This window comes from Coenobita brevimanus, chromosome 111 (assembly GCF_032717465.1).
Source record: "Coenobita brevimanus isolate Jiangsu-jjx chromosome 111, ASM3271746v2, whole genome shotgun sequence".
In the NCBI taxonomy this organism is placed as follows: domain Eukaryota; kingdom Metazoa; phylum Arthropoda; class Malacostraca; order Decapoda; family Coenobitidae; genus Coenobita; species Coenobita brevimanus.
Genome location: NC_137064.1, coordinates 27,134,604 through 27,157,769, shown reverse-complemented (window position 1 = coordinate 27,157,769; position 23,166 = coordinate 27,134,604). Strand labels below are relative to the sequence as shown.

At 43.8% G+C, this 23,166-nt stretch overlaps 1 protein-coding gene across 2 annotated transcripts in view; it reads left to right on the top strand.

Annotated features, from left to right (window-relative positions):
• Window positions 1-22,120, top strand: part of PQBP1 (poly-glutamine tract binding protein 1) — a 91,965-nt gene extending 69,845 nt beyond the window's left edge. For both annotated transcript variants that reach the window (XM_080286347.1, XM_080286348.1), the window contains exons 6-7: window positions 15,083-15,228; window positions 21,158-22,120. In XM_080286347.1, the coding sequence (XP_080142473.1) occupies window positions 15,083-15,228; window positions 21,158-21,317 (306 nt within the window). In that variant the 3' untranslated portion in view covers window positions 21,318-22,120. The remainder of the gene's footprint in view (window positions 1-15,082; window positions 15,229-21,157) is intronic.
• Window positions 22,121-23,166: the final 1,046 nt, after the last annotated feature.

Sequence of the window (23,166 nt, the reverse complement as noted above, 5' to 3'; positions counted from 1 at the left end):
GCAGGTAATGGGGAGAAGGGCTTAGCAACTTGAGACAGAGACAGAGAGAGAGAGGGAGCGAGAGCGAGACAGAGACTTGTTAATATTTCCAAGACAAATAAAAATAGTCCCATACTATTCTTTACCTCTCCTGTCACTACATGACAAATGGGAAGCTACTCTCAAGATATAAAAACCGCTCGTCCACAAGTCATAGATATATATATATATATAACTCCACCACAAAGAAACCACAAAGTTTTTTATGACACAAAGTCATTTATGACATTTGGTAGCAGCGAACCATAGGGGTATTTGCTTTCTTAGTGTGACTGGTAAAATATATGGTAGAATACTTATTGATAGGGTTAGGCATATGACAGAGGAGCTAGTTGGAGAAGAACAAGGGGGATTTAGGAAGGGGAAAAGGTGTGTAGATCAGATATTTGTTCTAAGATGTTTAGTGGAGAAGTATCTAGAGAAGGGAAGGAAAGTGTTTGCTGCCTTCATGGACTTGGAGAAAGCTTATGACAGAATAGATAGGCATGGTATGTGGAAGGTATTAAGAATATATGGAGTGGAGGGGAAATTGTTGAGTGCTGTGAAGAGTATGTACGAGGGAGCTAGGGCTACGGTGCGAGTGGATGGTGAGCTGAGTGAGTTCTGTGATCTCAATGTGGGACTGAAACAGGGTTGTGTGGTGTCTCCATGGCTGCTTTATATATACATGGATGGGGTTGTAAAGGAGGTGCAAGGTAGGGCAGTGGATGTGGGGGTGGCTCTAATGAATGAGGGTGAGATGTGAAAGATTTCGGTGTTGCTGTTTGCTGATGATACAGTACGATGGTCTGACTTACAATTTTTCGACTTTACAATGTTGTGAAACAGTACTTCGGATTTTGAATTTTGATTTTTTTCCCGATTAGCAATATGTGGTACAATACTCTCGTGCTGCTGGGGAATGGCAGCAAGCTGCATCTCCCAGTCTGCCTCGCAGTTGCTAGTACAGTAATCACTCTAATATCCGGATGCCCAATATCCGAACATCCCCACTATCCGGACATAAGAATGTTTCATACTGTACTTTTTTCCATACTATACTTACCTCATTTCACTCTTTAATGTCCTTTATTGGTGTGAATAGGGTGTTAGGAGCTATGCATGTGAAGTAGGAAGGTGTTTTTCTGAGTTAGGCAAGGTTAGGGTCCATAAGTACCAGTCCATGAGCCAGTCACCAGAATGTTTATTAGTGTATGAACCTACTTCTAAACCCTCATTTTATGTTTCTTTTGCATTTATTTCAGTCATTTATGTGCCTTATTGGTGTGATTTGGGTCTTAAATAGGTGCTATGCATGTCCACAGGGAGTTGTATAGGTGTTTCTCTGAGTTAGGGTCCATAAGTACAAGTCCATAAGCTGGGGCCCAATATCCGGACAGAACCAATATCCGGACCTACCTATGGCTCTATTACATCGGATATTGGAGTGATTACTGTATATACAACCGAAACAGTGTTCTGTGTTGCCAGCATTTTTTTGATGGCCCCCCTGTATCTACGTTGTGTTTAGTGCATCCATCATGTCTACAAAACACCTATCTGCCTCTCTTGCTACTGGTGAGAAGAAGAAAAACTTAAGATAATTGCCCAGCATGAAGGTGGCAAGCCAGGCCATTGCACGTGAACTTGGATTTTGTAGTTGATGATCTCAGTACTGTATAGTATTCAGTAAATTACTGGAGGTGTTAAGCACTTCATTATAAAATAGGTTTTGTGTTAATGATTTTGCCTTCTAAGCACATTTAAGGTAGGCTTGGCTGGGCAGTGATGTTCAGTTGGTTAGGTGTATTAAATGCGTTTTCAACTTACGATATATTCCTCTTACGATGGGGTGTACTGGAATGTAACCCCATCTTAAATCGGGGACCATCTGTGTTTACAATAATCCCTCAATTGTCTGATGTAATAGAGCCAAAGGCATGTCTGGGAAATGGATCCGTCCAGATAATGGACTTCTCCCCTGGACCTCCTTCATACATAACCTAACTTTGAAAGCCATTGTAAAAAGCCACTACAGTACATTGTACAACACTGTTCCTTTTGTTTAACACTACTCTATCTGATCAAGCAGACTTATAAACCATAGCCAAACAGTTGCCACTGTAGGGCCATGTCCTGCAGTGACATGAAAAAACATGAAAAAAAAAATGGCTGCAAAAGAAAAATGCAGTAGGCACACAAAAGTAATGGTAAAATGGAATAAAATCATGGTAAAGTAGAATAAAATCACGCTACAGTACAGTACGTTAGAATAAAATCAAGGTGAACACTCACAACAGTTAGAAGGACACCCTGTTTAACCCCTTAACCGCGGGGCGTCACTTTCGTGACGCTTGGGAGCAAGGGATCATACCGCGGGGCGTCGCTTTTGTGATTCTCTGTTATTTTGAATTCACCCGGGCTTTCCAGTGGGGGCTTGTATCATCTATCAGTACTGACAATGTCCAACACTAGTCAGCACTCCTAATCTCATCTGTACTCCCATCCATTGTTGACAATTTAGCCATTTCTCCCTGTTCTTGACTCCCCTCCCTACCCCCCCTCCATTACCCTATGCTCTCGCCTGCCCGACCATGCTACGCTAAGTAAATCTTCCCTGGAATTTTTCACTGATTTCATCCATTGAAATAAGCCCTATGTCGTATTCTTATACCAAATAATATATACAAGTAAGAAATCAGGTAAGTGAGAGTGCCATACACCTGGAATTGGCTAATTATCACCTGACAACACCTCACGTGCACTCGTTCGCTAATTTTCGCTGTTTTTTTCCCCTTGAAATATGCCGTATAATCTATTTTCGTAATAAATATACATGTAAGGAGAGAAGGGAGATGCCTAAATGATATTTACATTCACCTGGAACTACCTAATTTATAATGTATTGTCTAGATTTCCTGCCAATCATATCAGTGCTACACAAAGCTGTTTCAAGATTTAACATTGGTAGCTCTGATTATATATCTCCTAAGAAGGCCTCTAATCTATTTTCGTAATAAATATACATGTAAGGAGGGAAGGGAGAATATTTACATTCACCTGGAACTACCAGATTTATAATGTATTGTCTAGATTTCCTGCCAATCATATCAGTGCTAGACTTAGCTGTTTCAAGAAGTAATATTGGTAACTCTGAATAACCCCTAAAGCAGGCCTCTAGGCTGCCCCTGCGTTATCAGTGTACTCTCATCTTCCGAAGTGAGAGGACGTACGTTTCATCTTGCTGACTTCAAGGCCTTTTTTTCACCCCCATGCAAATGGCTCTGTGACCTTTACCCCCTACTAAACCTCGTGTGGAAAGAGGTAAAGGGCTGACAATTGATAAAAGAGTGACTATGATCTTTCTATTGAGTAAAACAGTGCAAGTGGAATTGTAAATAATGTGTAAATAATGTGTAAACAGCAAGTGAAAGTAATGAATGTAAATATACGTGAGCAATGGAAAATAGTTTTATAAGTTATTTCAAGTGACAGTGCACAACACAGTGTAAATAAAATAGAAATGTAAATAACGTAAATAAAATAGAGAACGTAAATAGAAATGTAAATGAGTAGTATTATAAGATTACGAGTATATACCCTAGGAGTAATGAAAGTGAAAGTTTCACTCTAGCATGTCTGAATGCTATGAGTTATGAGAGTGAAGATGAAAGTGACATTCACTCTCAATGCCAGTATACAGGACGAGAAAGTGAATGCTACGTATTTTACTGAAAGAAATTGAATCCCTACAGTGACAATAAACTAATACTACTGAAGGAAACTTATGGATAAAGACTGTAGATATATATAAGTGTTATATAGTAATAGAAATATAAAGTGTGAGGGGTTTTATGAATAATAAATGACAGGCTACCATGAGCGAACTAGTGCCAGTGCGACGATCAGACGCGCTCGTAATTTCCATTGCTTTCACAGTGTTTTTTTTTTTTAGTATGGATCCCAAACTACTTGAAAATTGTAGAATAGTGTTTATAGTGTTTGTATCTGGCTGTGGTAATCATATTACGGGTTGTCGGGAAGTGTAAAGTGGAGACTTCGTTACCCTACTTCAGAGGTCTCCACAAGTCCTACGGTAACCGACGAAGGCTCAACAATCATTCCAGGAGAAAGCTGAAGGTATGTGCCATAAGCATATGTAATTTTATTATTCTAGGACTAATAACTGATTTTTGGCAAATATTTTTTGAGAGTCTGTCGGAGCCCAAATAACCCCGCGGCACACTCAAGTTATTGGTAAACAAGCCCGCGGTGTAGGGGTTAATAACCTGCTTGCTCCTTGGCTTTGGCTGGTGAAGCTGCAGCACAGTACTGTGGCTGGTGATGCCACTGCACTGCATAGTAATTCCCTTGTGTTCTAGAGACATACAACTCCTTTGTGCTCTAGTGGCATACATACACTGAGGAATGCAGTCAGTCTGAGTCCTCAGTGAGGAGGATAGCATGAAAGGATTATCAGTACCTGAAGCAGGTAGGATACTACCACGAAAACCACCATGTTCGTCCAAGAGAGAGCTGTACGGAGTGTCTGACGAACACAGTCACCAAGTGGGAACTGAGGCAGAGGCTAGACCACTCTGGCAGATGCTGGGTGAACTACAATAATCCCTCATTTATCCGGAGGTGCAGTATCTGGACCTGTTCATTATCTGGATACTGGACCTTGGCCTTATTAAACGATTATCCAGGTTTCCTTGCCATTATCTGAATATAAAAGTCCCCCAAGAACATTGACTGACCAGCCGACATGTTCATGTTCAGACAATTGGTAATGTGGTTGCTGGGCTCTAGCTGTGTGCGGGAAATAGACTGTAATGCACAACCTGAGCTAAAATATCCGTCCACCCCTGTACTGAATAGTAAAGTCGGACAGGCCCGATCACTCCCTATGAACCTCCAGCACCTGAGTAATACCGACTGTAACTCACAAGCAGTGTCAAAACACCTGTATGCATTCCCGCTAAATGTCACGTGGCCACCAGGAGATGTGTTTCCCAACGGCCAATGTGCACCTAAAATAGACTACAAACCATCTCTATCTATCTATCTATTGCCAGACGCCTCAATCCCGTTTGGGGTGGCCACAAACAAATCGCCTCCAAGTCGCCCTGTCCCCCGCCATTTCACTCCCCTGCTCCCAACTCACACCCCCCTCTCTCATATACCTCTCCACCCCATCTCTCCATCTCATCCTCGGCCTCCCCCTCCCTCTTTCCCCCTCCACCTCACTCACATACACTCTCTTCGTCAGTCTTTCACCCTCCATCCTCTCCATATGGCCAAACCACCTCAGTGTGTTCCTCATAACGCTTCCTATCACATCCACATCAACACCACAACGCTCCTTTATATCCTCATTCGTCAGCCTGTCTCTCCATGTGACTCCACAGGCTCCTCTTAAGTAACTCATTTCCACGGCTCTCACTCTTGACTTGTGTCCTTCCAACAACGTCCAAGCTTCACTTCCGTACGTTAGAGTTGGTATCACAATACTGTCATGTAGTAACTTTTTCACTTCCATGCTCACTTCCCTGTTTCTTATCACTGCTTTCAAAGAACCAGCAACCTTTCTTCCCTGCTGTACCCTTTCAAGCACTTCACTCTCCAAACCTCCATCTTTACTCATCACACTACCCAGGTACTTAAACATACTCACATTTTCCAATTCCTAACCATCCAACCTCGCTGTACATTCACTGACTTCACCTCTCTCAAAGACCATCACTTTACTCTTCCCTACATTCACCTTTAGATTCCGTTTCTTACACACTCTCTCAAACTCATCCACCAAGCCTTGCAGCTCCCCTTCGTCTTCACTCAACAACACAGTATCATCTGCAAACAACAGTACAGGGAGTTTCCAAACACTATCCTCTCTCACCAGGGCCACTCCAACATCCACTACCCTACCTTGTACCTCTTTTATTACCCCATCCATGTACAGATTGAACAACCATGGAGACATGACACATCCCTGTTTCAACCCAACTTTCAAAGAGAAAAATTCACTTAGTTCACCATCCACACGCACTGCAGCCCTCGCACCATCGTACATACTCTTCACAGCATTCAACAACTTCCCATCTACTCCATATATTCTTAACACTTTCCACAATCCTTGTCTATCCACCCTGTCATATGCTTTCTCCAAATCCATGAAAGCCGCATACAACTTCTTTCCCTTCTCTAGAAACTTTTCCACTAAAGATCTGAGAATGAATATCTGATCTACACATCCTCTTCCCTTCCTAAAGCCTCCCTGTTCTTCTCCAACTAATTTCTCTGTTCTTTCTCTAACTCTGTCAATAAGTATTCTACCATACACTTTTCCTATTATACTAAGAAGACAAATGCCCCTATGATTACCACATACTTCTTTTTCCCCTTTTCCTTTGTACAAGGGAATAATTATACCTGACTTCCAATCCTCCGGGACTCTACCTTCCTCCCAGGCCAATCTGCACATCTTCCACATCCATTCTACTACTATCTCTCCCCCATGCTTCAGCATTTCACCACACACTCCATCAATTCCTGGGGCTTTCCCTGATTTAACTTTGTTCATTGCTTCCACAACTTCTATCCTACTGATTTCTTCCTGTCCTCTCACCTCCCTCCTTCTCCCAGCCATTCCCCAGCCACTTATACTCGCATTACTTCCATCCTCCACGTTCAACAATTCCTTAAAGTGTTCTCTCCATCTGCTCACTTTTTCTCCCTTCTCCACTAGTAATCTACCATTTTTATCTTTCATTCCCCTGCTAACTTCACTTCCACCCTGTCTTACTCTTTTCACCTCTTTCCAGAACATTTTCTTACAGTCCCTCCACTTTACACTCAAATTCCTTCCAAATTCCTCATCCACTCTCTTCTTACTCTCTCTTACTAATCTTTTCACCTCTCTCTTTCTTTCTACATATAACTGTCTCTTCCGCCTCTCAACTTCTTCCACGCCCCTATTTCTCATCCATTCATTGTATGCTTTCTTCTTTTGTGCCACAGCCCGTTTCACCTCTTCAGTCCACCACGCTGTTCCTTGCACCCCCCTCCGTCTTCTCTTCCTTCCACACACCACATCACATGCTGGACATATTTCTTCTGTAAATATTCTACACACACCTTCCACGTCCCCCATCTGCTCCAATTCATATTTGCCCAATCGTTCCTCCACTTCTCTCTTATACTCTGCCTTTTTCTCATCCTCTTGTAACCTTTCCACTCTCCTTGCAACTACTCCTTCCTCCCGTCTTTCCCTTCTTCTACTCCTCCATCTTACTTGAACTTTAATTCTGGCCACCACCAAGTAGTGGTCAGAAAGTCCACTCCCCCAACCTCTATAAACTCTTGCATCCAATATACATCTTCGCATCCTTTCATCCACACACACATAATCAATCATTGCCTTCCTTTCACTCAGTTCACCACCCACCCTTCTCATCACTCGCCATGTATACCTGTGGATCATTTTATGCCTGAAGAGGGTATTGGCTATCACCAACCCCCTCCCAGCACAAAAGTCCACTAACGCCCTCCCATTCTCATCTACCTCAGCAGGCACACCCCACTCACCAACTATTCCATCCACCTTCACATTTCCAACTTTACCATTCATATCACCAATCAAAAACACTCTCTCATTCCTTCCAAACTTTTCCATGCACACTTCTACATTTGTCCAGAACTCTTCTCTCACTCTTCTAGCACGATCTTGTGTTGGCGCATACACACACACAATCGCCCACATTTGTATTCCAACTTTCAACTTTACCCACACAATCCTTGATCCATGAGTACAGGTATACCCCGGTTTAATGTTCCGATTGGTTGAGTAAAAACCCATTGCTAGGCAGGGTACGGTATATAGGGGTAGATTTAACATGTAAACTATAGGGATGTTTTTCAGCCTTGAGTTTCCCCTCCAACCAAGTCCTAAACCCACTGAAATGAGGCCAAAAACACGTTGAATGCCAATCTAAATGGCCTAACAGCTGTAAAAGAAGCAACCTAAGGCTTCACCTGTAAATAACTCACTAAAACCAACAATTAAGATCTGAAAATCATAAAAAATAGGTCAGAAAATATTAAACACCTCCCAGCACTTACTACTTGTAAAGCCATGTCCGGTTATGGTTGTCATCCTTGCTATCCTCCTTGAGGCTAGGGGACATGTGGTGCTCCCTAGCACTTACTTCTCCTCCTCAAAGCCTTCAAACCCCATCTCCAGGGGAGGGTCAGAGGTGAGGGGGGGGGAAGCCTGGCAAGGTGAGGTGATGGTAGTGGGAAACTGATGCACTGGCTCTGGGGGTGGTGATGGGGTGCAATGCAATGACTCAGGCTGTGGCAATGGGGTGCGATGCAATGGCTCTGGGGGTGGCAGTGGAGTGCGATGCAATGACAGAGGAGGTGGTGAGGGAGAGAACTGCAATTACCACTGAGGCGGCGAAGGTGACTACTATGACAGATGAGGTAGCGAGGGATTTCAGATGCGGTGGTTCACGTCGTGACGAGGGAGACAGAGGCAGTGGCCGAAGTGGTGTGAGAGATGGAGGCTGGGGCAAGGAAGGCAGCGATGGAGTGGCGGAATGCCGCAGTGGAGAAACAGGTGACACGTGAGATGGGGAACGGCTGGAGAGGAGGCCCAGCACTAGGGGCCAAGCACGTCCTCGACAGGCGGAGGCTCTGGGTGTGTGTCCTCTGGACGATGGCTGGGGAGATGCTCTGCTGGTTGAGGGCTGGGGAGATGCTCTGCTGGTTGAGGGCTGGGGAGATGCTCTGCTGGTCAAGGGCTGGGGAGATCCTCTATGGGTCGCTGGCATGGTTGGGGCCTGTTTGAAGAAGGCAATGATTGTAGTCTGCCTAGACGCCCTCATCTATTCCTCCAGCATCGTCCTGTACAGCTTCATCCTCTCCTCCAGGCAATCAGATGCGTCCCTGCTTCAGGGGTCATGTGTGCGCATAAGTGCAATGACCTTCTCCACCTTGGCCATCTCCCTCAGAATTTTCAGATTGAGGGCTCACACTTCAGGGATGACCTCCTCCTTGTGTGCCTCCTGGTGCGCCTGGTGAATCAACATATTGAGGAGCTCCTCATTGCCGAGCTCCACCCTGTGGCTTTCCAGAACCTCTTCCACATCCTTCTTATCAACCTCCCCAGAGCCCACCTCGTGCGACAGTTGAACAATTTCCTGTCACACACTGCATCGGTGGAGCTTGCATGCCCTCGGGGAAGCCGGTGAAGGAATGAGTGCACTCCGACCACAGCTTCTGCCACACACCATTCATGCTGGGCTGGCTAACTTCCCAGCATGCAGCAGTGATGTTCTGTATGGCATGGCGTATGTTGTAGCTATCCAGAACGTTTGCACTGTCTTCTTGTCGTCACCATCACAGGCTCTCACCAACTACTGTGTAGTCCGGCGGATGTATTATGCCCCAAACATGGCGATCACCCCCTGGTCCATGGGTTGCAACAAGGATGTGGTGTTAGGGGGCAGGAACACCACTTTTATGTTGCTTGACCAGTCCTTCATTGTGGGAGGGTGGCTAGGCGCGTTGTCTACCACCATGAGAAATCAGTTGGCTGAGTTCTCCGTGGAGGCATACCTCTTGAGGACATGAGAGATGTAGGAGTGAAAATAGGAAGAACAGATGTTGGAAGTCAGCCAGGCCTTCTTGTTTGACTTCCAGATCACCCCTAAATTCTCCTTCACATACCCAATGAGGGCCCTGTGGTTCTCAGAGTGGTAAACCAGCAGCGATTTCAACTTGAGGTCGCCCATAGTGTTGCCCCCCAGCAGCAATGTAAGCTAGTCCTTCGAGGCCTTGAACCCTGACGTAGACTTTTGCGCAGGGAATGTCTTTTGAGGACATTCTCTTCCAAAAGAGCCCAGTCTCGTGAAAATTCAAATCATGCTTCACATTGTAGCCATCCTCCTCAATGATGTGCTTCAGCTTGTCAGGAAATGCTGCCGCCGCCACCGCATCCTCACTCACTGCCTCACCATACATCTTTGGATGGTGCAGGCTTGCCCACCTCTTGAAGCGGCCAAACCACCCATGGGTAGCCTTAAATGTTTCGCTCTCATCCAGATTCCACCTTACCTTTGTTTCCTCCCATAGTGAGAGAGCCTTGGTGCAAATGATAGCCTGACTCATGGGTGCCTTCCTACTGTTCTGGTCCTCCACCCATGTTCGGAGCATCCACTCCAGCTCCTCTATCGCAGGCTCTCTTTGGCAGGTGGTACGGGAGGCAGATAAGGTTGCAACCTCCCCAGTGGCAGCCATAATGGCCTCCCCCTTCTTGATAATGGTGGAGATAGTCGACTGGGCCAGGCGAAGAGCCGAGGCAACGGCACACGCGTCCTCACCTTTGTCATAGCACTTAAGAATATCAGACGTCACTTCCACAGACGCAGTTTTATGAACACGCTTCACGGGAACATGGCTAGCACCAACGCTAGCAGGCCGCTTACCATCCTGACTAGGGTCTCAGTTAGCACCACCACTTGCAGCACCCTTACTAGATATAATCACACTTATCTAGGCCAAAAATTACACAAAATCGCATTCCACACATGATTAATATCACTGCTCAACTCACAGCACTGCATGTACACAATTATGATGCACTACGATTGCGGCTTGCATAATGCTGGTGATGCAACACGATGCGGGATGGACGAGCATAAGACTGTTCCTCATTCAGAGATGGCCAGTGTGAGAACGACGACATGAGTGAGTGCAGGGTGAGCGATGCCTGAGTGATGGCTGTGGGGTCTGTGCGAGTGTTTTTTCGCATCCTGGGAGGCAGGCGGGCCCAGCTGGCTGCGGGAATGCGCTTGATTCAAAATTATGGCCCATTGCCTATGGACGAGACCTTGGAGGGTCCATCATTAAACAGGGGCGTGGTCATCATCAAGCGGGGTATGGTGGTATTGCTACCCTCATCGCTAAGCTGAGGTGTTGTATATTGAGGTATATCTTTACATTTATGGTGACAGCACTTGTCCGCCTTTACACGGAATGTCCAAAGTCGCCCGGTCACTGGGAGTTGTGTCTCCCAGTGGCCAACATGCGTGCGAGACAGACCACAAGCCGTGAGTAAATGTATGGTAAAAGCGTCAGTGCGCCTTTGCACTAAGTGCCACTGGCGGGAGTCGCTTTGCCTCCGATATTAGTGCGAAAGCCCCCACCATGTGCACCTGTCCGCTTCCTGCCAAATGATCAGAGTCGCCTGGCAGGTCGCATTAGTCATACACTGTCTGAGGTAGTGATGTACAGTACTGGTCATCCACTGTTGTTGTCATGGGATAACCCTTGCCTGAGCGACCGGAAATGAGTCTCATATGCAGATGTCAGTTTGCTGCGTTTTGCGTCCTCTGTGCTCGAAGGCAAGCTTGGAGTGCAACGTGGCAGTGCTGTACTGCTTGCTGGCCTCCAAGCCCGCACCTAAGTTCCTGCATTTGTCTTCCTCATGTGTGGTCACGCTCTAGCATTGCTGCAAGCATGACTGTGACTGCGGTTGCTTTTGTCATGTCCCCTACCTTCTTCAGGTTATGGCCCTCCTCTGCTGCTTTCTTGTGTGTGATGATGGCCCCACCACCACCTGAGAAGTGGAAGAGTTAGGTTTTGACTCTGTAGAAGCGTGAGATATTGAACAAGGTTGATGCAGGCTGCACCACAGGACGCATACTGCGGGAATATGATATAGCCTGTTCAACATTGTTTGATATCAAGAAGTCACAGGACAAGCTTATGCAGTGCGGACAGGACTTTGGCGAAAGCACCTGTAGGGGTGACAGGAAGATCATGGCCCAGGCTAGACACTCCATTATCGACCGGTTGACATTGTTGTGGTTTCGCTAGCAGTGAGCTGCCGGCGTGCTTGTGCATGGGACTGAGTTGAAGGCTGCAGCCAAAGAAGTTTGCATGCCTGCATAATGTGCACGACTTCAAGGCTTCCTAAGGTTGACTGTTTTGCTTCAAGCTTTGCCATGTGTTAAACCCCCTTGACATCAGTTATAGGTGAATTCAAAGTCTGGGAGTGGTTTTCTGATAATGTATTAAGCATAGCTGTTTAACCTCCGCCATCACTCGTCCCTATGCTGTTACTAACTGAGTAGAGAGCCAGTGCGCTCCTGTGAACTGAGAGTACCAGCAAAATTTGAATGAGGCCAGACCTTAGTAAGGGATTTAGGTCACGGCATCCTACTTAGAACACACTTACAATACACTTACATGCTATACTTACATTTTACATATAACAAATGGTTACAATTTTTCCCTCGTGTTACAAAAAACGTGTCACACACGTGGACTTACAGGCGGTAAGGCAGACGGCTAGGCCTTGGATGCAGCAATGGAGGATGTAGACCCGTTTTGCCAGAAAGGTCAGTGCCTGATCAAGGACGAGGGCCATACCCTTGGTCAGTACTGTAATGCTGACAAAACTGGTCTGTTCTACCATTCATTTCCCACCAACACCCTGGCAGAGGAGATGGAGAAGGCTGTGCCTGGTCGCAAGTTATCCAAACAACGTCTCTATTTTGTGCTGTGCTGATGCTAATGGGATGCACTGCCTCAAACTCGTTATTGTTGGGCGTGCAAAACAACCACGTTGTCTCTGTTGGTTGATGGATAGCCTGCCTGTTGTGTGGTACCATTCTGTGAAGGCCAGGTTTACCGCCAAGATCTTCAGAGACTGGTTTCACAGGCACTTCGTTAAGGAGGTCATCCGTTACCAAATGGAGGTCCTTGGTATCGCTCACAAGGTGAAGGTGCTCCTGCTTGTGGACAATGTCCCCATGCATCCATCTGAGAAGGATTTGGTTGCTGATGATGGGGGCATCAAGTGCATGTTTGCCACCTGATACGGTTGCTCTGATTCGACCAGTAGACCAGGGTGTTATCGTGGTTGTCAAGAGACTGTATCAGCGGAGGTTCCTCAGCGAGGTGATGGTGGTGCTGGAGGATGAGGACGGGACCAAGAACAATGATGGGGAGCAGACCTTGCAGAATCTTCAGCATTACGACCTGAAATCTGCAGTGTTCAACTGGGCGAATGCATGGAAGGTAGTCTTCATAAAAACCCTCGAAGGCGGTTGGTCTCGTTTCGACTTTGAGGGGCTCGAGGTGGATGATTTCCACCTTCATCATTGCAGAGCAGGAGAACACGTGGACGTCAGCAACATGAGGGATTGGCTGGATGATGACGGCAGCGATCCTGGTTATTAGACGATATCTGATGAGGAGATCACTGCTGCTGCCTCTGCGGTAATGAAAGAGGACAGCGACAAGGACGAGGATGAAGACCTTGACTCGCAGCCCCCTCGGAACTCCATCACTCGTCTCTGTGCCCTACATGCCAGCCTTGAGGAGGTGTTGGAGTATGCCGAGCATCAGCACTGTGACAGGGAGTTGGTGCCACTCAGCCTGGTGATGGAGCTGCGGGCAGTCAGGGACGGTGTCATCCTCTGGCAGAATAGTTAGTCCTGTCATCAGACCAGGATTGACTCCATCTTCAAACCTACCACCACCATGAGTGCCAGCCCATTCTCACCACCACCACCACTACTACCTTGCTTCCCACCTTCACCATCAGATCCATAATCGAGCACATCATCAGCCATTGAATCTCCACTGGACGTAAGTTTACGGTTGTTTTTGGAGTGTCTGTAGGCGGGCAGGCCACCATCACAGCGCTGCATGTCCCCACTCATCACTAACCTCCAGCAGGTAGAGGAAAAGGAGTGGAGGGGTTCCTCGACCTTTGCTAATTGCAAAGGTTAGCCACTAGACCACATGGGACAACCGTACACCTGCTGGAGGTATGCGGGTTAGGAAGCCTGTGTGCAGTGCACTAGGTGGTAAGTACCGCAATTGAATGTTTTTGGGCAGGGAACTTTAGTTTTTTTTTTTTTTTTTTTTTTTTTTTTTTTTTTTCCTATGTGTGTTTTCATTTCAAAAAATATGTCAGATTGACCTGAAAACAGTGACAAAATAGGATGGGTACTGTACATACAGTAGTGTATAGGTAGAGTGTTTTTTGGTTTTCGTTGTTTTTTTTGCATGATTTTCATGATGTTTAAAATTATTTTGGATATTTCTGTGTGTGTTTTGATGTTTAAATATGCCTGAATGACTGGAAAACACTGCAAAAGTAAGCAGAGGGGTACTGTACAAATAGGTTAGGTATAGGTTGGAGGTTGGGTATAGTAAGGGGGATTTTGTTCATTATCCAGATATTGCCACTATCTGGACATGCCTTTGGCTCTATTACGTCGGATAATGGAGGGAGTATTGTACATAGCCAGACAGCCCGGCGCCACTGGGCTGTTCCTGCTTGGGTGGGCGAAAATGTTCGCATGGTCATAATTTCCACCCGGACGCAGGCATTCTGTCCGGATAAAATAAAAAAATGTACATACAGTATAATGGTTTAATACATCCAGATCACAGTGTCCGGGTAATGCATCGCTGGGATAATGGAGGTCTAGATAATTAAGGGATCACATACATGTATAGATATGTACCTTATATACAGTATAATGAATACAATCTGTTTACAGTTATAATTGCCTTTACAACATCTTATTGACTCTACTGACTCACTGGTTCATTTTGTATTGGTTACCAACTTATATAAAAGAGAATTTAGTGGTGTGATTGTCTGTTGCAATTATTCAAAGTTTTCCCAAAATAAAAAATCAAGGCCAACTTTATGAGGTCAGAGTTAAGGCTTCAGTCATGATCAGGGTTGTTGAGCTTGATTCAGGTTAGTCATATGCCAGGGCAGGAATCTTCCTTAGTCAGAGTTCCAAGTCCATCTCAGACCATGTTCTAGTGTTCATTCTGTAATAGCCACATGGCTGTGTGTGTACTGTAGCTCATATCAGTATCGTTGTGTGCTGTGCGGGATATTTTCATACTGTACCATGTGCTCTGTAGCTTACAAACAGTTTGACACTTTACCTCATATTACCTTCAGAATGTCTTTGACTCCTGTCTTATCCAGTGGTCATTATACTTTTTGTCCATATGATAGGGATCAGGTGATGAAGGTGGAGGACGGGAGATGGTGAGGACAGGAGTGCGTCGTCGTGACTCTAAGGATCGTAGGAAGGACCGCAGGGTCCGTGCTGAACCAGAATTGGACCCAATGGATCCTGCATCGTATGGAGAATGTGGCAGGTGGGTGGCTTGGATTGAGGAACTTGTTTAGTGTTATGTGCAGTACACCTTCAAAATAAATGCATTCATGCTGCTTGGATTGATGTAGCACAGCAACCTTAAACAAAGACAGGGGCCCTGGGAATGTGGAAAAACAGTGTGCTGTATGTGTTACCCTGTATATCCCACTTATTTTTTGCTTGAAATCTCTTTTACTCTCTTAGGTCTGCATTTCAGTAGAAATGCAGACCTAAGAGAGTAAAAGAGATTTCAAGCAAAAAATAAGTGGAAGATGTGCAGATTGGCCTGGGAGGAAGGTAGAGTCCCGGAGGATTGGAAGTCAGGTATAATTATTCCCTTGTACAAAGGAAAAGGGGAAAAAGAAGTGTGTGGTAATCATAGGGGCATTTGTCTTCTTAGTATAATAGGAAAAGTGTATGGTAGGATACTTATAGACAGAGTTAGAGAAAGAACAGAGAAATTAGTTGGAGAAGAACAGGGAGGCTTTAGGAAGGGAAGAGGTTGTGTAGATCAGATATTCATTCTTAGATCTTTAGTGGAAAAGTTTCTAGAGAAGGGAAAGAAGGTGTATGCGGCTTTCATGGATTTGGAGAAAGCATATGACAGGGTGGATAGACAAGGATTGTGGAAAGTGTTAAGAATATATGGAGTAGATGGGAAGTTGTTGAATGCTGTGAAGAGTATGTATGATGGTGCTAAGGCTGCAGTGCGTGTGGATGGTGAACTAAGTGAATTTTTCTCTTTGAAAGTTGGTTTGAAACAGGGATGTGTCATGTCTCCATGGTTGTTCAATCTGTACATGGATGGGGTAATAAAAGAGGTACAAGGTAGGGTAGTGGATGTTGGAGTGGCCCTGGTGAGAGAGGATAGTGTTTGGAAACTCCCTGTACTGTTGTTTGCAGATGATACTGTGTTGTTGAGTGAAGATGAAGGGGAGCTGCAAGGCTTGGTGGATGAGTTTGAGAGAGTGTGTAAGAAACGGAACCTAAAGGTGAATGTAGGGAAGAGTAAAGTGATGGTCTTTGAGAGAGGTGAAGTCAGTGAATGTATAGCGAGGTTGGATGGTGAGGAATTGGAAAATGTGAGTACGTTTAAGTATTTGGGTAGTGTGATGAGTAAGGATGGAGGTTTGGAGGGTGAAGTGCTTGAAAGGGTACAGCAGGGAAGAAAGGTTGCTGGTTCCTTGAAAGCAGTGATAAGAAACAGGGAAGTGAGCATGGAAGTAAAAGTTACTACATGACAGTATTGTGATACCAACTCTAACGTACGGAAGTGAAGCTTGGACGTTGTTGGAAGGACACAAGTCAAGAGTGAGAGCAGTGGAAATGAGTTATTTAAGAGGAGCTTGTGGAGTCACGTGGAGAGACAGGCTGACGAATGAGGATATAAAGGAGCGTTGTGGTGTTGATGTGGATGTGATAGGAAGCGTTGTGAGGAACACACTGAGGTGGTTTGGCCATGTGGAGAGGATGGAGGGTGAAAGACTGACGAAGAGAGTGTATGCGAGTGAGGTGGAGGGTGGAAGAGGGAGGGGGAGACCGAGGATGAGATGGAGGGATGGGGTGGAGAGGTATATGAGAGAGGGGGGTGTGAGTTGGGAGCAGGGTAGTGAAATGGCGGGGGACAGGGCGACTTGGAGGCGATTTGTTTGTGGCCACCCCAAACGGGATTGAGGCGTCTGGCAATAGATAGATAGATAGATAGGTCTGCATTTCTGTCAACAGTGGGATAAGCCCGTAGGAAGCATATCAGTACATTAAAACCTCACTGCAACATACTTCAGTAGACTGGAATTCGCTTTTATCAGAGTCGAGGAGCCGACTGGACTAATTCTTATGTATACTGCATTGGGATAACTCTTAGAAGGCTAGAAATGGTCCGGACTGCCTGACCTCAGTCACGAGAGACCGTATTGTCAACGTTGTTTGCATGTTTGTGTGTTGGTTGGTGGCTGGCTGGTAGCATCACTGTTGCCTCCCTGCTCTCTGCCTCAGTCTGACCCACATCATTTCTCCGGAAGTCCCTCTTATACTGCTTGAGGGTGATGAGTGATGAGTGAAATGTACAGACAAAGTGAATATCTTTAGTTTATAAGATCATAAATAATAAGGTGTATAAAGTGTACAGTACAGTATTTGAAAAGTGTTTAAAATTAAGTTGTAACAACAAAGTACACTTAATCCTTGAGTAACATGTCTTTGTTCTAACGCGCTCAGCATAATGAGATAAGTCATGTCAGCATGCAGAAAAACAAGTTCACGCTGGAAGTCAGCTGGCCTGGCGACGAAATTTGAAAGTCGCCCGCAATGACTTCTTCCTCTAAACTCTGGGTACCTTTCCTGGGCACATGTTTCCATTCTGTATGGGCATTTATCTTAATATCACAGCCTCAGCCAAGCAGCCCTAGTGGGATAGGTTAGGTTAGGTTGATGAGAAAATTTTCATGGGAAACACACTGAGCATATTTTCGTGAAAAATCTGTGGTTAGTTTTGAAACGACTGGGCTAGCGTTGTTCCTGGCTGAGGGTTCCCAATGGTGAGATGAATACACATACAGAATGGAAATATGCTTCTTGGGCACAATCAAGGCCGAATGGTTTGACAAAATTTATGGGTTTCACAATTTCAGGGGACGAAATGGAACGAAAATGTATGCTAATCAGAAAAAGAAAAAAAAAAAAGACTTTCATCTGTGTGTTCCCTTAAGTACAGTAATAGTTCAGTTCCACATTCATCGTATAATTTCATGCTTCCCAACACATTTCGGACCAACTGGGCATATGGTTATCAGTCTTTTTTCATGTCTTACCTAGTGCTTGCCTACACTCATCATAGGTTTTGAAGTTTTAAGGGAAAAAATGTAACAAAAATGTTTGCTAATTAGAGAATAAGTTACTCTTTTAGCCATGTTTTCTCATAAGTTAGCATTCAGTTCCACATTCTTTGGTTGATTTCATGCTTCCCAACACATTTCCAGCTAACTGAGCAAAAGGTTATCAATCCTTTCTCGTGGCTCACCTAGTTCTACCCCACACTCATAGTGGGTTTTGCTGTTTTAGGGGACGAAATGGAACAAAAATGTTTGCTAATTAGAAAAAAATACTTTCATCTATTTGTTCTCATAAGTTAGTGTTCAGTTCCACATTTTTCGATTGACTTCGTGCATCCCATCACATTTAGGACCGACTGAGCATACGGTTATCAAGTTCTTTCTCGCATCTCACTGACTTTACCTCACAATCATATGGGTTTCGAGTTTTAGGGGACGAAACTCATTTCCTGCCCTGACCAAATTATGAAACCTAACCTAACCTAACTGATGGTTATCATCATGATCAAAACATTAAATATCTTACACAATTGGTCCTAGAGCAAAAGATACAAAACTCCCTCCCCCTCTCCCCTCCTGCCATGTAATCTTAGCATCCCATAAGCATGTTCAATGGCTTTTCAAGATGACAGTCATGTCATAAATGGCCAAGATGGCTGCTAGTAAGAAAAACATTGAATCTTGAAAAAATGTTTCAGAAAAACTCTGAAAATACCATGAAGGGATCCAGTAACGAAAAATGGGAAAATTGCAGAATTAGGTGGTCTCATGTTTCCTGACCATAGATCAGCTAACTGGCTTTCACAAGATGGTGGACCTCAGCTGGCAAAGGTAGTTAATGCTTGATATTAGGTAAATGTTTTATTGTTCATTCTGTGACATCAGTGGCCTTACAGGTTACTTGTATTGTGCAGCTTTATGTGGTTATTTTATGACGATGTGAGTAATGTGCTGCCATGTGTAAAAAGTTTATTATGACAATATATACTGTACAGCACTTGGTGGGAGTTGACTAAAGGCACTCAGGAGTAAACCTCCATGGTCACAGTCTAACTCTACATAACTCATGTTATACCCACTTTAGTATCCAAACTATATTTACATAATGTAACATCTTGGGATACCAGAGGTTGCCTGTCCAGTCCCTAGGTTATATAATAATTTGCCTTTGTCCAAGAAACAATTGTCATTTGCTTAATGTTTTAAGGGGCAGCTCAGAGCCCTCTTCTTCTCAGGAAGCTGCTATCTGGGTAGAGGTACTTTATTGTGAGGGATGATGTAGGGTGTAGTTGCTGTCACTTCCGTGTATCAGGTTTTTATTATGTATAAGTGACCCAGTTTTTGTAACTGTAAAGATATAAACATGTTCAAGTGGTAGAGAAATCCTGTGTAAGAACTGGCACGTTTGAGAAACAGCACTGTTATTATTTAGCTTGGCGAAGCCTATTGTTTTGGTAAGTATGATTATTGCTGTATTTTTCTCTGCACTTTTTTTTTTTTCTCAGATCTTGATGATATTATACAGGAAGGCACCCTTGGATAACCCTAGTACTGATGCCAAATATAAATGACCTTGACCTATTTTTGATGGTTATATACTCACTTTTAGTGCAAAAATTATATATTTGAAATTGAAATATCTCAGAAACTGAGATACAGCTATTTGTTTTAAAATGCTATGATGACAAAGTGTGCTGAGAATTTTGGCTGAATATTTTGGCGTTTAGCCTAGTAGAAAATATCAAAGTCAAATCTGGTCAGTGTCTTCTTTGTGACATGTTTTAGAGAAAACCACAAAATCTGTAAAGCAGTAACTTTGCAGAAATATAGGTGTGGTCACTCTCATTATATGAAAGGAATATGGTTACAGTTAAGCATACAGTACAGTTAGCCAGTTAGGGAGACAAATGTAAACTGCACCCATGCTTCATTTATTTCCTCCACACCTTTGTCTTCAGATTTTTTTGATATTACACAAGAACCTACCTTAGGTTAGTCTAAGTACATGTCCCAAGTATGAATGACCTTGAACCTTTTATAAAGGTCAGAGTTGTTAATGATGCCAAAATTTCATACCTTATATACCATAAATAGTTATGGCAAAGCTTCCTTATTGTGGCTACACAATAAGCAAATAGGTAGCTAGTTATTATTATTATTATTATTATCCATCCATCCATCCATCATCCAATCTTACATTGCCCCATGAGGAGCTAGGAGCGGGGCTAGGCAGTTGGTCCTGACATTTAAGATGAGAGTGACCAACCTCACTCATCCCTGAGTGCCATTACATGAGCAATAAACCCCAACCATCCCTTGGCTATAAACCTTCACCGGCTCAATCCAATTGGAGCACAATAATTACCCACTAAACCACCAGGTGCCAAAATTTGGTTATATGGTTACCACCCAGCATAATAAATGGTTTCCTGGTGTACAGAAAACCATTTGGCTTGTCACTCAGTGTACAGTAGAGTAAACCTACACAGGCTCAATTCAATTGGAGCACCTTAATTACCCACTAAACCACCAGGTGCCATAATTTGGTTATATGGTTACCACCCAGCTTGTAAATGGTTTTCTGGTGTAGGAAAGCATTTGGCTTGTCACTCAGTGAAGAGTCACCCATAGGTAGAAGGAAGAGGAAAGAATGAAGGAAAGAAAGACAGAGGAGGGAGTGTAAAGTCACCCATAAGCAGAAGAACGAGGAAAGAATGAAAAGGAAAGAAAGAAGAGGAAGGATGGAAGAAAGGAAAGGGTAATCACCTAAAGCAGCACTACGTTGAGTGAGTGGATGGTGAGTGCCCCCACCTACCACTAATTATTATTATTATTGAGTAGGTAGGGAGAGATGAGTAAGAAGAGTGGCAGCAGGCTCCAGGTACCACATGATCTACTTGAGTTAGTAATCACCTGTTTGCACCCAAACAGAAAAACAGAAAATTAAAATCTTAATGCAACTCAAGTGTTATACACTACGTCGTAGTTGCCCACTGGATTCCAAGCGATGTAAATTGCTTTTCTTGGGTTCAGAAGTTGACGTGTATATTTAATGGAGTGCTTGTGCGACATTAATAATACAAGACTTGTTTCCCCCAGAGGTACATGGTCATCTGGATTGCCACAACGCAACGAGGCAAGAACAGGTGCAGATGTGACAGCCAATGGACCACTCTTTCAGATGCGTCCATATCCCTCCCCCGGGGCTGTCCTTAGAGCGAATGCTGCAGCTGGTCCTATTGGTCCCAAGAAGGCCTAACTATTTGGTTCTGCATAATTAGGTTTTACCTGTTTTGATGAAATAGCTGTTTTTGAATGAGGTAAGTGGTAGGCTGTCAGTTTTAAGAAACGTGAAGAGATACCTGGTAGGAAAAATGTACTGTACTATAAAAAAAAAAAAAAAAAATGGTTTTACGCCAGGTATCCCCGAAGGACTACGGCGTTGCCTCTGGGTAGAGGACTTTTGGACTGGAGCATGTAGCATTTTATGACCGGATGCCCTTCCTGATGTCTACCAATGACCCTTGGGTGGATTCGATCCTCCGACCCTTCGGCCAGACCGGAGCGCTCTAACCCACTGAGCCACAGCTGCTGTTATATGACATACGAAAAGATGCTCTTCTCAACTTTCATTAACTGTTAAATTTATGAAGAGAATGGGAACAGGTGATGCTCAGATGCATACAGTATGTAGTTTTAATAGTATTACACTATATTGGAACAGTCACTTTTCAGATTCCTAATACAAGTTGGTGTTAGGATTTGATTATATTAGCTCAGTATGATATAGTGGAAGGCCAGATTCAGTTCATACAAAATTAACAAGGTTGTATCAGTTTTTTTTTTCTTTGGGCAGTTTCAGAAAAAAGTCTTTTTATTTGATTACTTGAGAATCAAGTTAGGGTTGTGTGATAAAACAGAGCAAAATATAAAAACTGTACACCTAACTTCTCTCATGCTTTTTGTCAATAATGCAGACTCTCACTGGATAGTTTCAGAACAAAGTTATTGGGACAATATAAATTTGTTATGAATGTAACTTTTTTTTTATCTATAATTAAATGATGTATTGCTATTATTTTTTAATTCATCATTTGCCACTTAAAGGACAGGTGTAATCAGACCCAGTGGAGTAAAGCAGAATGATTCACATAAAAAATTGTACAAGTACTTCCCATACATACATACATACATCATCTAATCCTGTGTTGCCCCATGAGGAGCATACGAGCTTGGGACTAGGTAATTGGTCCTGATGTTTAAGATGAGAGTGGACAGCTTCACTCATCCCTAAGTGGCATTATGTGAGCAATAAACCCCAACCACCCCTTGGATATAAACCTGCACTGGCTCAATGTGATTGTAGCACCTTAATAACCCACTAAACCACCAGACATCATAATTTGGTTTTATGGTTACCACCCAGCATAGTAAATGGTTTCCTGGTGTGCAGGAAACCATTTAGCTTGTCACACAGCATAGCATCACCTGTAGACAGAAGGAAGAAGAAAGAAAGAAAAGGAAAGAAAGATAGAAGAGGAAGGAAGGAAGAAAGAGTACTTTCAATTTATGTAATTGATTGGTTGCTACAGCTCTTATGCAAGTTGAATTTTTACATAAGTCTGTACATTATTTACTCTTGGAGTTGCATAGTATTGTTAACTAACATTCAGTACCCACTCAATAATCGTTACGTTTGTGTGGTAAACATAAGCAAACTTAAACTCAAAGACTGTACCTTATTTATGCTTGAAAGTAAAAAATACAATGTTTGCAAACTGGGAAAAACTGGCAGCCATCAACTCTCACGCTGTTTGCCACCCTCGCTGACATCATCATTGCATTGATGTGTCACGTGGCAACATGCCTTACCAGCCCATTGCCACCACACTCACCAAACTCAAAACATTCAGTCATTTGCCTCCATTAATTTATGTTTCTCATGTTTTTATCATTTGGGAGTTTTTAACAGTTAAAAAAAAAAAAAAAATCACTCACTTTGTTTCCAAAAATAAAAGAATATATAATTTACTCACATTATTCATCCCGTTGGAGAAAAGAATCATCACAGTTTAGTGATGATGGTGCTGTGGAGGTGGATGGCTGTG